This window comes from Orcinus orca, chromosome 17, assembly GCF_937001465.1.
Source record: "Orcinus orca chromosome 17, mOrcOrc1.1, whole genome shotgun sequence".
NCBI classification, from domain to species: Eukaryota; Metazoa; Chordata; class Mammalia; order Artiodactyla; family Delphinidae; genus Orcinus; species Orcinus orca.
Window position 1 is genome coordinate 51,389,584 of NC_064575.1, and position 16,238 is coordinate 51,405,821.

Below are 16,238 nucleotides of genomic sequence, written 5' to 3' on the forward strand. Positions count from 1 at the left end.
CGGCGGTGAGCCGCCTCTCGGTCATGCCGCCGCCGCTGCCCGCGCCCCCGTCACCCGTGCGGGAACGGATGACGACGCGGAGCGGCGCGCGGCCCCGGACTACGCCGGCCGCTCTGGCCCCGCCCGGCCCGAGTTGCTATGGAGCTGAGACAATGCGGGCGCCGAGCAGCGGGCAGTCACGCGCCTTTCGGGCCCCCCGGGGCCGAGGAAGGTACGCTGTCTGACCCCGCCCGTCCTCCTTCGGGCCAGGGGCCGGCCCCGCCGCCAACGGCTGCGGAACGACGGGCACCCAGACCCCGGCGCTGCCACCGCTAGGGCCCTGGAGACGCATCGCCCTCAGAGCCCGAACTAGCTGGGGTCTCGTTCCTGTGGTGACTGCTGCTCAGGCCTGCTCTCCCCGCACAAGCTCCCGCACAAGCTCCGCCCACACCGTCCACAGTAAGAAAAGACCGGCTCCGAGCGGGTGCGGGGATGGAGGGCCCTCTGGCTAGTCCTGGGAAGACGAGGAAGGAACGGAAGAGTTTTCTAGATACCGAAGGAGGGGGAGTACTCGCCACACACAGCTCTTGAGCGCGTTCAGTTCTATGAATGCCTGTATAAAAAGTTAAATACTCACGTGCTTTAGGAACCAGATTTTCCTCACACTTTTCCTCCAATCGGTTAGGGCAGCCAAATTCTCAAGATAGCTAAGATTTTAAAATTACCGAAGGAATCATGAAGAGGGGACAATATACTGAGGTTGCCCATAGTGTATGTTCCCGGAAAAGTTATGATAGAGGAGTTTAAGTGAAGAGTGAAATTTGAAAAAAGAAAAACAATACCTCTAATTAGGAAAAAGTGAGCGTTTCTAGCAACGTCGTGGCTAACTCAGAGTTCCAGCCCAGACCTCTCCCCCTGAACCTGAGAATCCTAAATCCAGTTTCTACCCGTGGTAGCTCTTCTTGGATGCTCCCAAATCAAAATGTCCAAAGGGAAATTCACATTTTTTCCCATTTCTTATTTTCAAATTTCATCTTCTTACATAAATCCCATATTCAGTAAGCGATACCTTCTTCCACCAAGTGACTCAAGCCAGAAACACCATATTCACCCAAGCACTAGGTCCTGCCAATTCTACCTTGAAGTATTTCTGGAATCTGGAATCTTCTCTCCTTTCCCACTAACAACCAGAGTCCTAGCACAGGCTGCCATTTGGACTGCTGTAAAATACTTCCTAACTTGTCTCTCGGCCGTTGCTTCCAGTGGAGTTCCCCTTGAGTCCATTCTCCATGCTGAAAGCAAAATTATCCAATTGCAAATCTGACCTACTTGAAACCCTCAGTGGCTCCACATTTGCCTCCTAGGGCCTGCAGGTGTGTGAGTGCTTAAGCAAACAAGGAGTAAGACAAGGGGTGCTGGTACTGCAAGAAAACGTAACACCTGCTTAGTTATATTTATTTCCTCTTCAGCAGTACATAGGCAAAGACAAAAAAATAAAGCAATAAACCACTACCTTGGCCAAACAGAATCAGCAGGCCAAATGAAATCAAGGGAGACTAGTGAGGAGAACAGGAAGGGGATGCGTGAGGGAACAAATCAGCAATGGCTTTGTTGGCCCTCGTAAGGACTCTGGCTTTCATTCTGAGTGAAACACAAGCTATAGGAGTTTGAACAAAGAAGTACCACAATTTTACTTTTATTTGAAAATGATCACTCTGGGTGCTGTATAGCGAATGCAGATGGGCCAGGTAGTAGCAGGCAAGAGCGGGTGGCTCAGAGCAGGGTAGTAGCAGGTTTGAGATGGACTCATGGATTCTGCATATATTTAAAGGTAGGGCCAAGATGATTCCCTGACAAAGTGGATGTTGGAATGAAAGTAGTTGAGAATAATTCCAAGTTTTTTGCCATGAGCAGCCGGGAGGATGGAGTTGCAATCATTGGAGATGGAGAAAGCTGTGAGAGGAACACAGGTAGGAAAGAGGTTAAGAAGCCTATTAGCCATCCAAAGCAAAGATTTTGAGTTTGCAGTTGATATAGAAGCCTGGAATTTGGGAGATATAAATTTAAGAGTTGACATACAAACGGGCTTTTCAGGCATTTCCTTGCACCATTTTTCTGTCACCAGGGAAGCCCTTCTGGCCTTTCTTTATCAGGCTAAATTTTCTCATTCTTCAATACTCAGCTTGAGTGTCATCTCCAGAATACCTTCACGTGAGCTCCTTTCATTGACCTCTCCCTCTTACTCCTATGTAGTTAGTACAAACTCATGTCTTAAAGGGATACCCTCTACTCTCAGTGCCACTCACCAGACAGTAAACTCCTGGGGGTGAAGGAGATTCATGTTCTTTTAACCACCCAGCACCCACTACTGAGTGCCACTGCTCAGTACATATTTGTTGAAACATCTCTCCATTGCAGTCATTCTGCCCTGCTCACAGACAAGATATGTTAATTCCTGTTTTAGGTAGCCATACTGATGAGAAGTCAATAATTTGTTTTCACATTAAGTGTGGCTAACACTTATTGCACATGCTGTGGGCCTCTAATAATAACCATAACCATGGGAGATTGATATTATCCTCAACAATTTAAGAAACTGAGACTTGGATCTATAAAATTTGCTCAAAGACAAACAAAGCCTGAAAGTGTTGAAACCACCAACTGATCCAGGCCTGTCTCATCCAAAGCCTTTGCTCTAACAACCAGGCTAGGCAGCTTTTCTCACTAAAAATAATCTCATTAGAGATTTAGAAAAACAGCGTAAGAATCATAGAGGCAGTTACTTGAACCCAAATGCTTAGATAAGAAGATATTCTAATGTTTCGATGATTTTTTTTTGGTAACAGTTTTATTGAGATGGAATTCACATATCATAAAATTCACCTATTTAAACTGTATGATTCAGTGGTTTTTAGTATATTCAGAGTTGTGCAACCATCACCACAATCAATTTTAGAACATTTTCATCACCTCAAAGAAACCTCATACTCTTAGCTGTCACCCCTATTATCCCATCCCCACCCAAACCCTATGCACCCACTAATCTACCTTCTGTCTCTATATATTTGCCTATTCTGGACATTTCATATAAACGGAATCACACCACATGTTGGTCTTTTGTGACAGGTTTCTTTCACTTAGCATAATGTTTTTAAGATTCATCCATGTTGTGGCATGAATCAGTTCTTCATTCCTTTTTGTTGCTGAATAATATTCAATTGTATGGCTATGCCACAATTTGTCCATTCATCAGTTGATAGTCATTTGGATCATTTCTACTTTTTAGCTATTATGAATAATGCTGCTATGAGCGTTTGTGTACAGGTCTTTGTGTGGACATGTTTTCATTTCTCTTGGATATATACCTAGGAGTGAAATTGCTAGGTAATATGGTAATTCTATGTTTGTTTGGCAACCCTGTTTAATTTTTAAGGAACTACAAGACTATTTTCCAAATTGGCTGTACCATCTTATATTACCACCAGCAGTGGATGAGGGTTCTGATTTTACCACAGCTTCACTCACACTTGTTATCATCTGTCTTTTTGATTCTAGCCATCCTACTGGGTGTGAAGTGGTATCTCTTTGTGGTTTTGATTTGTATTTCCCTGATGACTGTGTTTTACTTACTTTTAACACATTTTATTATGTTTCTGCTCCCCAAACTAGCTAGTATTTCCAAAAAGGCCTTTTTTTTTTTTTTTTTTTACTACTAGTCTATACCATTGTTGAGAAACCTAGGCAGTTCAAAACCACAAGTTTGTAATAAGACCTATATCTACATAAATGGAATTAAGTTTTTGTTTATTCTCTTCTGATTCTGGACATATTAGTAGAGAATTTGAAGGATGTATTTGGGATAGACTTACTAAAACATAGACTTTGTAGTACACCTAAAGTCAATTGGGGGGAATCTTGGAGAGCATAAAACTGATGCAACTGCGGAACAGGACAGGAGTGATATCATGTAAAGGTGCTGTAGACAAAGAAAAATGATCAGGTCTCCAAATATGAATCATAAACCAAAAGTCACAAGGGCTGATCTGAATTGCAAGGATTAATTTGCATGAGGGCTACTCTTTGTAACCTGCTCAGGGTGAGAAGCTACAGGGATTTATCCAATGATTCTCACAGGTACTGCTGGAGAGACTGCAGTGTATGTGTAGATCTCTCCTTGACGATCAAAAGCAGATTTTTCAGGCATCCTACCTGTTTAGTGATTTAAACATATTGGTCCTTCCTTGGGTTTGGTGTGGTAGAGTCAAACTTAAGCCTAGTTCCAAACCTTTCTAAATGTGAACAGGAATAGCATCAACGGGATGAAATTCATATTACCATTGTGATTTTAATTTTTGATAATTATGGGATATTTAATGGGATATTTATATGGGATATAATGGGATATTTAATAGAAAGGGATATTTAATGGGATATTTAATAGTAATTAAATATATGGGATATTTAATAGTAATGGGATATTTAATAGAAAGTCTGACTGTACAAATGGACAATGGCCAGACCATATATGACAACAGAACTTTAATAACCTCTGTAGCAACCAGCCTGGGAAGCCAAGCCACAACTTCTGCAGCAATAAGCCCCAAATGGTCAGGACTTCTTCAGTAGCTGCCAGTTTCTCTCGTTTTTGCCCTCACTTCCAACTCAGGACGAATCAGAGAAAACCAAATATGCTTCCCTAACTAGTAACATAGGACGCCTGTTGGATTCTAGATAGCCCACTTCCAGCCTCCCCTGTTAACAAACTCCAGTCAGAGCATACCTGAAGTTCTCCCTCCTTTTCACTATACAGCTTTCCCACTCTCTTGCCTGCCTTTGAGCCACCGCCACATGCAAATGATGGTGGCTGACTCCTTTGCTAAAACAAGCTCTGAATAAATAGCCTTTGCTTGTTCTCATTTGGGTTGTTTTCACTTATTTCCACATAGCTAAACTATATCCTTAATTTTTACATGAATCATTTTTATTCATGAATAAATGAATCAAAATGACAGGATAATGCAGTAGAATGTTTTTCCTAGTAGCTGGATGGCAACTCAACATCTGATGATATACAATACCATCCCCCATTCCAATCCCTAAAATAACTGCAGTTGCGGCAGTTATAACATTTACATATTGTTTCTTTACATTTTCTTTTTGATAATCACTGATTCTTTCCTTTTTGTGAAATTACATATCAATACTGGATAACAACTACATATACTCCGTATCACATTTAACTAGAAAACAGCATTCTTTTTTTAATTTTTTCATTTAACAGTTTAATAATTTTTTGAAGAAGGAACATAATTAGTTTAATACATTCATTAGGCAATTTCTTAACTTATTCAAGATAACTACCCTCTGGACCTGCTGGTTTAGATTTATTCTGATGGTTAATATATTCCATTACATTACTTTGTTTCTTTGACAAACTGATGAGATAATTCAGTTTTTTAATGCTTCCCTAAAGTTTTAAAACTCTAATATTGCTCTAGGGTTTTGTAATTTTTACAAATAGAGAATACATTATTTTTTTCTTTTTCTCCTCCTTTTTTTTCTCCCCTCCTCTACTTTTTCTTAAAAATGAATTTGAGCTCTAAGGGATTTTTGGACCTGTGTGGGGCTCTCCTGCAGGCCCAGGACCTAGAACAAAACCTGCCATGATATAGTAAATGCTCAATAAATATGTGTTAAATTAGTGAATTATATTTAATGAAGAAATAAAGATTTTATTATTGGAAGTTATAAAATAAAACAACAATAAGATACCACTACAGACCTTTTCAAAAGGTCAAAATCCAAACACTGACAACACCAAATGCTGGTGAGGATGTGGACCAACAGGAACTAACCACGACATTGCTGGTGAGATGGCAAAATGTTATAGCCACTTTGGAAGACAGTTTGGTGTTTTCTTATAAAACTAAACATACTCTTACCATATGATCCAACAATTGTGCTCCTTGATATTTACCCAAAGGAGTTGAAAACTTATGTCCACACAAAAACCTTCACATGGATGTTTATAGCAGCTTTATTCATAATTGGCAAAACTTGGAAGCAACTAAGATGCCCTTCGGTAGATAGATAAACTCTGGTACATGCAGACAATGGAATATTACTCAGTGCTAAAAAGAAATGAGCTATCAAGCCACAAAAAAACATGGAAGTACCTTAAATGCACATTACTAAGTAAAAAGCCAACCTGAAAAAGGTTACATACCGTATGATTCCAACTACATGACATTCTGGAAACGGGAAAACTATGGAGACAGTAAAAAGATGGGTGGTTGCCAGAGGTTAGTGGAGAGAGAGGTGAATAGGCAGAGCACCAAGGATTTTTAGGGCAGTGGCACTACTCTGTATGATACTATAATGGTGGATACAAGTCATTATACATTTGTCCAAACCCACAGAATGTACACCACCAAGAGTGAACCCTACCTAAGGTAAACTATGGACTTTGGGTGATTATAATGGTATATGTAGATTCATCAAATGATTACAGCAAATGTACCGCTCTGGTGGGGATGTTGATAATGGGGTGGCTATGCAAGTGTGGGGACAGGGAGTCTATGGGAAATCTCTGTAACTTCCTCTTAATTTTGCTGTGAACCTAAAACTGCTCTAAAAAAGTCTTTTTAAAAAAGTTATAAGAACATTAGTAGATTGGTCAAAATAAAAGATCTCTTAATTTTTAAAAATTGAAGTATAGTTAATTTACAGTATTATATTAGTTTCAGGTGTACGGCAAAGTGATTCGGTTATACATATATGTGTATATACATATATTTTATTCTTTTCCATTATAGTTTATTACAAGACACTGAATATAGCTCCCTGTGCTATACAGTAAATCCTTCTTGTTTATCTATTTTATATATGGTAGTGTACATCCCATACTCCCAAATTATCCCTCCCCCCCTTCCCCTTTGGTAACCAAAAGTTTGTTTTCCATGTCTGTGAGTCTGTTTCTGTTTTGTAAATAAGTTCATTTGTACTGTTTTTTAGATTCCACATATCACATAATACTTGTCTTTGTCTGACTTATTTCACTTAGTATGATCATCTCTAGGTCCATGCATGTTGCTGCAAAAGGCATTATTTCATTCTTTTTTATGGCTGAGTAATATTCCATTGTGTGTGTGTGTGTGTGTGTGTGTGTGTGTGTGTGTGTGTGTGTGTGTACCACATCTTCTTTATACATTCATCTGTTGATGGATACTTAGGTTGCTTCCATGTCTTGGCTATTGTAAATAGTGCCACTATGAACATTGGGGTGCATTATCTTTTCAAATTAGAGCTTTCCTCTTTTCTGGATATATGCCCAGGAGTGGGATTGCTGGAAGATCTTAATTTTTTTTTTTTTTTTGTGGTACACGGGGCTTTCGCTGTTGTGGCCTCTCCCGTTGCGGAGCACAGGCTCCGGACGCGCAGGCTCAGTGGCCATGGCTCATGGGCCCAGCCGCTCCGCGGCATGTGGGATCTTCCCGGACCGAGGCACAAACCCGTGTCCCCTGGATTGTCAGGCAGACTCTCAACCACTGCGCCACCAGGGAAACCCGATCTTAATTTTTGATCTGCCAGTCAGGCATCAATGATCAGGAAAAATAAAATGTCCATTAGCTTGAATTTCCTATCTCCTTACCTGAAGCCAAACCAACAGCAAGTGATTCTCTAATAATCAGGGAGCAGGAGAACCAAAGGTTTGCTGCCATAGGAGAGGGATACTACTCAGGTTAGTATGAGCAGGCAGAAAGCCAAGTCTAAATATCTGGAGTCAAACAGCCATCATTTTAAATAACTTCAGCCCTAAATTCACTAGTGGGGATGAACACAATTTTAAACTCTTCTAAGCCTTATCTGAAAGGGGAAAAAAAAGAAAATAATAATGGTACCACTCTCATAGCATTGCTCTGAATATAATGAGATAATGTCTGTAATATACATGGTTCACTTCCTGGCCAAATTAAAAATTAGCCACCAACAATAAAGATCTATAAATATTTTAAACTGAGGTCACTGTCTCAGGATTCCACAGCCCATTTAGTCAACATTTACTGTGTCTCTGATTATACTAGTAGACTCTAGAGCACTAGAGAGTGGTAAGAAAGAACAGCCCCTGCCCTTGGCACATTTACACTCCTCGTGAAACAATTCAAAAGCACTTACAAAGTAACTTGAAAATGAGCGCAGATTATCCTCTGTGTCAGTACAAAAGGAGAGTGGCAGCAGGTGTACATTTCCCTGGCAGCAGAGAATAAGGGAAAAAGAGGCCTTTCATGACAGCAGTCTTGACAGCCCCTCGTTTTCAACAATGACACAGAGCTCCCGCTCTCTGCGCCCCAGGGCATCCCATGTATACCTAACCCAGGCTAGGCATAGGAGAGGTGGCACGGAAGACTTTTGGCAAACAGTGAACTTCTATTCGGTGCTTAGGGACTAGACTAAGTACTGGGGACTCAGACACAGGTCAGAGGACTTCACTGGCTAACAAGGAAAGCATAAAAGTTCTGATAAATGCTATGAGAACACAGATACAAAGGGTCTCCAGAGAGTGACATAACCAGCCAGGGAGTGGGGGGAAGGTGATCAGCCCTGGTATCCACTGAGCAGAGTTTTAAAAGGCAAACAGGAGTGAGGCAGAGGGGAAGAGAGAGAATGACAATCCGAAGGAGAAAGCAGCATTGCCATGGGAGAGGGATACTGGTTAGAGGGCTGGAGCAAAGGGAGTATGAAAGGGGCAGTGGCTCAGTTTCAACCCTCTCAAAAGCAAACAACTATATTCGAAGTACTCTAGCATATCAGCTTAAAGAGTAAACTGAGATTTGGATAAATTTATTTGATATCAGCTGAAAAAGAAAACAGATTTGGATAAAATTTATCTTATATGGTAACCAATTATTATTAATTCATCAATTCAATTAAGATTTTAAACAAATGAGAGACACACTCAAGATGTGTACTTCAATAAGATCACCCAGATCATAATTTTTCTTAACCCATGAGTTTATTATTATTAAAATATTTATTTTAAACATATAAGATCATTCAGCTCTCCTCAGGTGACACCCAAATAAGCTTCAAGTCATTAATATTTACCAAACCACATGAAAACATTAAAGAAATAAAATTACATTCAGTTAATCTAAGATTAACAAGTTCTGGGGATCTAATGTACAGCATGGTGATTATAGCTAATAATACTGTATTATATACTTGAAAGTTGCTAAGAGGGACTTCACTGGTGGCTCAGTGGTTAAAAATCCACCTGCCAATGCAGGGGACACAGGTTTGAGCCCTGATCCGGGAAGATCCCACACGCCGTGGAGCAACTGAGCCCGTGCACCACAACTACTGAGCCTGAGTGCCACAACTACTGAAGCCCATGCGCCGAGAGCCCGTGCTCCACAACAAGAGAAGCCACCACAATGAGAAGCCCACGCACAGCAACAAAGAGTAGCCCCCGCTCGCCGCAACTAGAGAAAGCCTGCGTGCAGCAACAAAGACCCAACACAGCCAAAAATAAAACATAAGTTAATTAATTAATTTTTTAAAAAAAGAAAGTTGCTAAGAGAGTAAATCTTAAATGTTCTCACCAACAAAAAAAGAAGTAGTAATTATGTGATGGGATGGAGATGTTAGCTAATAGTATGGTGGTAATCATTTTGCAATATATAAGTGTATCAGAATAACATGTTGTACAACTTAAACTTACATGATGTTATATGTCAATTCTACCCCAACAAAGCTGGAGAAAAAAAAGAAATAAAATACTTTTTTCCTTTAAAACAAGTACTATAGGGCTCCCCTGGTGGCACAGTGGTTAAGAACCCACCTGACAATGCAGAGGACACGGGTTTGAGCCCTGATCGGGGAAGATCCCACATGGCGTGGAGCAACTAAGCCCATGTGCCACAACTACTGAGCCTGCACTCTAGAGCCCGTGAGCCACAACTACTGAGCTCACATGCCACAACTACTGAAGCCCGCATGCCTAGAGCCCGTGCTCCGCAACAAGAGAAGCCACCACAATAAAAAGCCCGCACACCGCAAAGAAGAGTAGCCCCTGCTCACTGCAACTAAAGAAAGCCTGGGAAAATAAATAAATAAATAAAAAGTAAAGAAAGCCTGCATGCAGCAATGAAGACCTGACGCAGCCATAAATAAATAAATAAATAAATAATTTTTTTAAGTACTATGTTTTGAACATATACTTCCCTCTCTTGAATAACAACACACAAAAAAATTAAATATCTTTGCCACCCTAGCCCATAAAAATTGGAATGTATTGTTTACTTTCTGCATGTAGTAATATACCACTTAATCATAAAGTGATGCATATTTCAACCCTAAAGGCCAAAATCCTCTGCCCTTAAACACCTAACATATGTGTATGTATATACACATACATGCATGCATATCTTAATTCTCATTCATCATAACTATTATATATCATTATCATATGAATCATTATCATATCGTGATAATCATTATTAATTCAGCAATTCAATTAATACTTGCTGCATCATCTATCATGCACAAGACATTCTGCTAAATGAGGCAGAGAGGTGAATAAAACAATTCTGCTTTTAAGGAACTTGCTAATGGTGGAAAACAAGAATTTAATACAAATAAAACATGCCATAAATACCGTAAGAAAGGTATGAATAAACACTAGATCTCGGCTTCCCTGGTGGTACAGTGGTTGAGAATCTTCCTGCCAATGCAGGGGACACTGGTTCGAGCCCTGGTCTGGGAGGATCCCACATGCCGTGGAGAACTACGCCCGTGAGCCACTACTGAGCCTGCGTGTCTGGAACTTGTGCTCCACAACAAGAGAGGCCACGACAGTGAGAGGCCCATGCACCGCGATGAAGAGTGGCCCTTGCTTGCTGCAACTAGAGAAAGCCCACACACAGAAACGAAGACCCAACACAGCCAAAAATAAGTAAATAAATAAATTAATTAAATTTTAAAAAAACACACAAAAAACACTAGATTCAAAGAAGGTAAGAATTTTGTCTTGTTGGAGAGATCAGAAAATGATTCATGGGAGCCCTGAACCTAGATAGTGGAGTAGAAGGACGTGCTCTCACTGCCTCTTGCGAGAACACCAGAATCACAACTAGCTGCTGGACAGTCATCGACAGGAAGACACTGAACTCACCAAAAAAGATACCCCACATCCAAAGACAAAGGAGAGGCCACAATGAGAAGGTAGGAGGGGCGCAATCACAGTAAAATCAAATCCCATTACTGCTGGGTGGGTGACTCACAGACTGGAGAACACTTATACCACAGAAGTTCACCCACTGGAGTGAAGGTTCTGAGCCCCACATCAGGCTTCCCAAACTAGGGGTCTGGCAACGGGAGGAGGAATTCCTAGAGAATCAGACTTTGAAGGCTAATGGGATTTGATTGCAGGACTTCGACAGGATTGGGGAAAACAGAGACTCCACTCTTGGAGGGCACACACAAAGTAGTGTGCGCATCGGGACCCAGGGGAAGGAGCAGTGACCCCAGGAGAGACTGAACCAGACCTACCTGCTAGTGTTGGAGGGTCTCCTGCAGAGGTGGGGGGTGGCTGTGGCTCACTGTGGGGACAAGGACACTGGCAGCAGAAGTTCTGGGAAGTACTCCTTGGCATGAGCCCTCACAGAGTCTGCCATTAGCCCCACCAACGAGCCCAGGTAGGTTCCACTGTTGGGTTGCCTCAGGCCAAACAACCAACAGGCAGGGAACCCAGCCCCAACCATCAGCAGTCAAGCGGATTAAAGTTTTACTGAGCTCTGCCCACGACAGCAACAGTCAGCTCTACCCTCCACCAGTCCCTCCCATCAGGAATCTTGCACAAGCCTCTTACGTAGCCTCATACACCAGAGGGCGTACAGCAGAAGCAAGAACTACAATCCTGCAGCCTGTGGGACAAAAACCACATTCACAGAAAGACAGATAAGATGAAAAGGCAGTGGGCAATGTACCAGATGAAGGAACAAGATAAAACCCCAGAAAAACAATTAAATGAAGTGGAGATAGGCAATGCTCCAGAAAAAGAATTCAGAATAATGAGAGTGAAGGTCATCCAGGACTTCAGAAAAACAACGGAGGCAAAGATCGAGAAGATGCAAGAAATGTTTAACAAAGACCTAGAAGAATTAAAGAAACAAACAGAGATGAACAATAAAATAACTGAAATGAAAACTATACTAGAAGGAATCAATAGCAGAATAACTGAGGCAGAATAACGGATAAGTGACCTGGAAGACAGAATGGTGGAATTCACTGCTGTGGAACAGAATAAAGAAGAATGAAAAGAAATGAAGAAAGTCTAAGAGACCTCTGGGACAACATTAAATGCAACAACATTCGCATTATAGGGGTCCCAGAAGGAGAAGAGAGAGAGAAAGGACAGAGGAAATATTTGAAGAGATTATAGTCAAAAACTTCCCTAACATGGGAAAGGAAATTGCCACCCAAGTGCAGGAAGCGCAGTGAGTCCCATACAGGATAAACCCAAGGAGAAATATGCCAAGACACATAGTAATCAAACTGGCAAAACTTAAACATAAAGAAAAATTATTGAAAGCAGCAAGGGAAAAATGACAAATAACATACAAGGGAACTCCCATAAGGCTAAAAGCTGATTTCTCAGCAGAAATTCTACAAGCCAGAAAGGAGTGGCATGATATACTTAAAGTGATGAAAGGGAAGAACCTACAACCAAGATTACTCTACCCGGCAAGGATCTCATTCAGATTCGATGGAGAAATCAAAAGCTTTACAGACAAGCAAAAGTTAAGAGAATTCAGCACCACCAAACCAGCTCTACAACAAATGCTAAAAGAACTTCTCTAAGTGAAGAAAAGGGCCTACAAAAACAAACACAAAACAACTAAGAAGATGGTCATAGGAACATACATATCGATAATTACCTTAAATGTGAATTGATTAAATGCTCCAACCAAAAGACACAGGCTTGCTGAATGGATACAAAAACAAGACACAAATATAGGCTGTCTACAAGAGACCCACTTCAGACCTAGGGACACATACGGACTGAAAGTGAGGGGATGGAAAAAGACATTGCATGCAAATGGAAATCAAAAGAAAGCTGGAATAGCAATACTCGTATCAGATAAAATAGACTTTAAAATAAAGAATGTTACAAGAAACAAGGAAGGACACTACATAATGATCAAGGGATCAATCCAAGAAGAAGAGATAACAACTATAAATATATATGCACCCAACATAGGAGCACCTCAATACATAAGGCAACTGCTAACAGCTATAAAAGAGGAAATCGACAGTAACACAATAATAGTGGGGGACTTCAACACCTCACTTACACCAATGGACAGAAAATCCAAACTGAAATTTAGTAAGGAAACAGAAGCTTTAAATGACACAATAGACCAGATAGATTTAATTGTTATTTATAGGACATTCCATCCAAAAACAGCAGATTACACTTTCTTCTCAAGTGCACATGGAACATTCTCCAGGATAGATCACATCTTGGCTCACAAATCAAGCCTCAGTAAGTTTAAGAAAATTGAAACCATATCAAGCATCTTTTCTGACCACAAAGCTATGAGACTAGAAATGAATTACAGGGGAAAAAACGTAAAAAACACAAACACATGGAGGCTAAACAATACGTTACTAAATAACCAAGAGATCACTGAAGAAATGAAAGAGGAAATCAAAAAATACCTAGAGACAAATGACAATGAAAACACGACGATCCAAAACCTATGGGATGCAGCAAAATCAGTTCTAAGAAGGAAGTTTATAGCTATACAAGCCTACCACAAGAAACAAGGAAAATCTCGAATAATTAATCTAACCTTACACCTAAAGGGACTAGAGAAAGAAGAACAAACAAAACCCAAAGTTAGCAGAAGGAAAGAAATCATAAAGATCAGAGCAGAAATAAATGAAATAGAAACAAAAAAACAATAGCAAAGATCAATAAAACTAAAAGCTGGTTCTTTGAGAAGATAAACAAAATTGATAAACCATTAGCCAGACTCATCAAGAAAAAGAGGGACAGAACTCAAATCAATAAAATTAGAAATGAAAAAGGAGAAGTTACAACAGACACCACAGAAATACAGAGCATCCTAAGAGACTACTACAAGCAACTCTGTGCCAATAAAATGGACAACCTGGAAGAAATGGACAGATTCTTAGAAAGGTATAACTTTCCAAGACTGAACCAGGAAGAAACAGAAAATATGAACAGACCAATCATAAGTAATGAAATTAAAACTGTGATTAAAAATCTTCCAACAAACAAAAGTCCAGGACCAGATGGCTTCACAGGTGAATTCTGTCAAACATTTAGAGAAGAGCCAACACCCATCCTTCTCAAAGTCTTCCAAAAAATTGCAGAGGGAGGAACATTCCCAAGCTCATTCTATGCAGCCAGGATCACACTGATACCAAAGCCAGACAAAGACATAACACAAAAAAGAAAATTACAGACCAATATCACTGATGAACATAGACACAAAATCCTCAACAAAATACCAGGAAACAGAATCCAATGACACATTAAAAGGATCATACACCATGATCAAGTGGGATTTATCCCAGGGATGCAAGGATTCTTCAGTATATGCAAATCAATCAATGTGATACACCATATTAACAAATTGAAGAAGAAAAACCATATGATCATCTCAATACTTGCAGAAAAAGCTTTTCACAAAATTCAACACCCATTTATGATAAAAACTCTCCAGAAAGTGGGCATAGGGAAACCTACCTCAACATAATAAAGGTCATATACAACAAACCCACAGCAAACATCATTCTCAATGGTGAAAAACTGAAAGCATTTCCTCTAATATCAGGAACGAGACAAGGATGTCCACCCTTACCACTATTATTCAACATAGTTTTGGAAGTCCTAGCCACGGCAATCAGAGAAGAAAAAGAAATAAAAGGAATACAAATTGGAAAAGAATGAGTAAAACTGTCACTGTTTGCAGATGATATGATACTATACATAGAGAATCCTAAAGATGCCACCAGAAAACTACTAGATCTAATCAATGAATTTGGTAAAGTTGCAGGATACAAAATTAATGCACAGAAATCTTTTGCATTCCTATACACCAGTGATGAAAAATCTGAAAGAGAAATTAAGGAAACACTCCCATTTACCATGGCAACAAAAAGAATAAAATACCTAGGAATAAACCTACCTAGGGAGACAAAAGATCTGTATGCTGAAAACTATAAGACACTGATGAAAGAAATTAAAGATGATACAAACAATTGGAGAGATATACCATGTTCTTGGATTGGAAGAATCAATATTGTGAAAATGACTATACTACCCAAAGCAATCTACAGATTCCATGCAATCCCTATCAAACTACCAGTGGCATTTTTCACAGAAGTAGAACAAAAAATTTCACAATTTGTATGGAAACACAAAAGACCCCAAATAGCCAAAGCAATCTTGAGAAAGAAAAATGCAGCTGGAGGAATCAGGCTCCCTGACTTCAGGCTATACTCAAAGCTACAGTAATCAAGACAATATGGTACTGGCACAAAAACAGAACCATAGATCAATGGAACAAGATAGAAAGCCCAGAGGCAAACCCACGCACCTATGGTCAACTAATCTATGACAAAGGAGGCCAGGATATACAATGGAGAAAAGACAGTCTCTTCAATAAGTGGTGCTTGGAAAACTGGACAGCTACATGTAAAAGAATGAAATTAGAACACTCCCTAACACCATACACAAAAATAAACTTAAAATGTTTTAGAGACCTAAGCGTAGGTCCGGACACTATAAAACTCTTAGAGGAAAACATAGGCAGAGCACTCTGTGACATAAATCACAGCAAGATCCTTTTTGACCCACCTCCTAGAGAAATGGAAATAAAAGCAAAAATAAACAAATGGGACCTAATGAAACTTCAAAGCTTTTGCACAGCAAAGGAAAACATAAACAAGACCAAAAGACAACCCTCAGAATGGGAGAAAATATTTGCAAATGAAGCAACTGACAAAGGATTAATCTCCAAAATTTACATGCAGCTCATGCAGCTCAATAACAAAAAAACAAACAACCCAATCCAAAAATGGGCAGAAGACCTAAATAGACATTTCTCCAAAGAAGATATACAGACTGCCAACAAACACATGAAAGAATGCTCAACATCATTAATCATTAGAGAAATGCAAATCAAAACTACAATGAGATATCATCTCACACCAGTCAGAATGGC

General features: G+C 40.0%; 1 protein-coding gene and 1 long non-coding RNA gene across 5 annotated transcripts in view; one reads left to right on the forward strand and one right to left on the reverse strand.

Annotated features, from left to right (window-relative positions):
* Positions 1-431, reverse strand: part of RGS22 (regulator of G protein signaling 22) — a 181,628-nt gene extending 181,197 nt beyond the window's left edge. For both annotated transcript variants that reach the window (XM_049700216.1, XM_049700215.1), the window contains exon 1: positions 1-431. In XM_049700216.1, the coding sequence (XP_049556173.1) occupies positions 1-25 (25 nt within the window). In that variant the 5' untranslated portion in view covers positions 26-431.
* LOC125961610 (uncharacterized) overlaps positions 362-16,238 on the forward strand; it is a 24,010-nt gene continuing 8,133 nt past the window's right edge. The window contains exon 1 of one of the 3 annotated variants that reach the window (XR_007472505.1): positions 362-438. This is a non-coding gene — a long non-coding RNA (uncharacterized LOC125961610). Of the gene's footprint in view, positions 439-1,850; positions 1,950-16,238 lie in introns of those variants that run through there. The other 2 variants (XR_007472504.1, XR_007472503.1) reach the window with 2 other exon arrangements.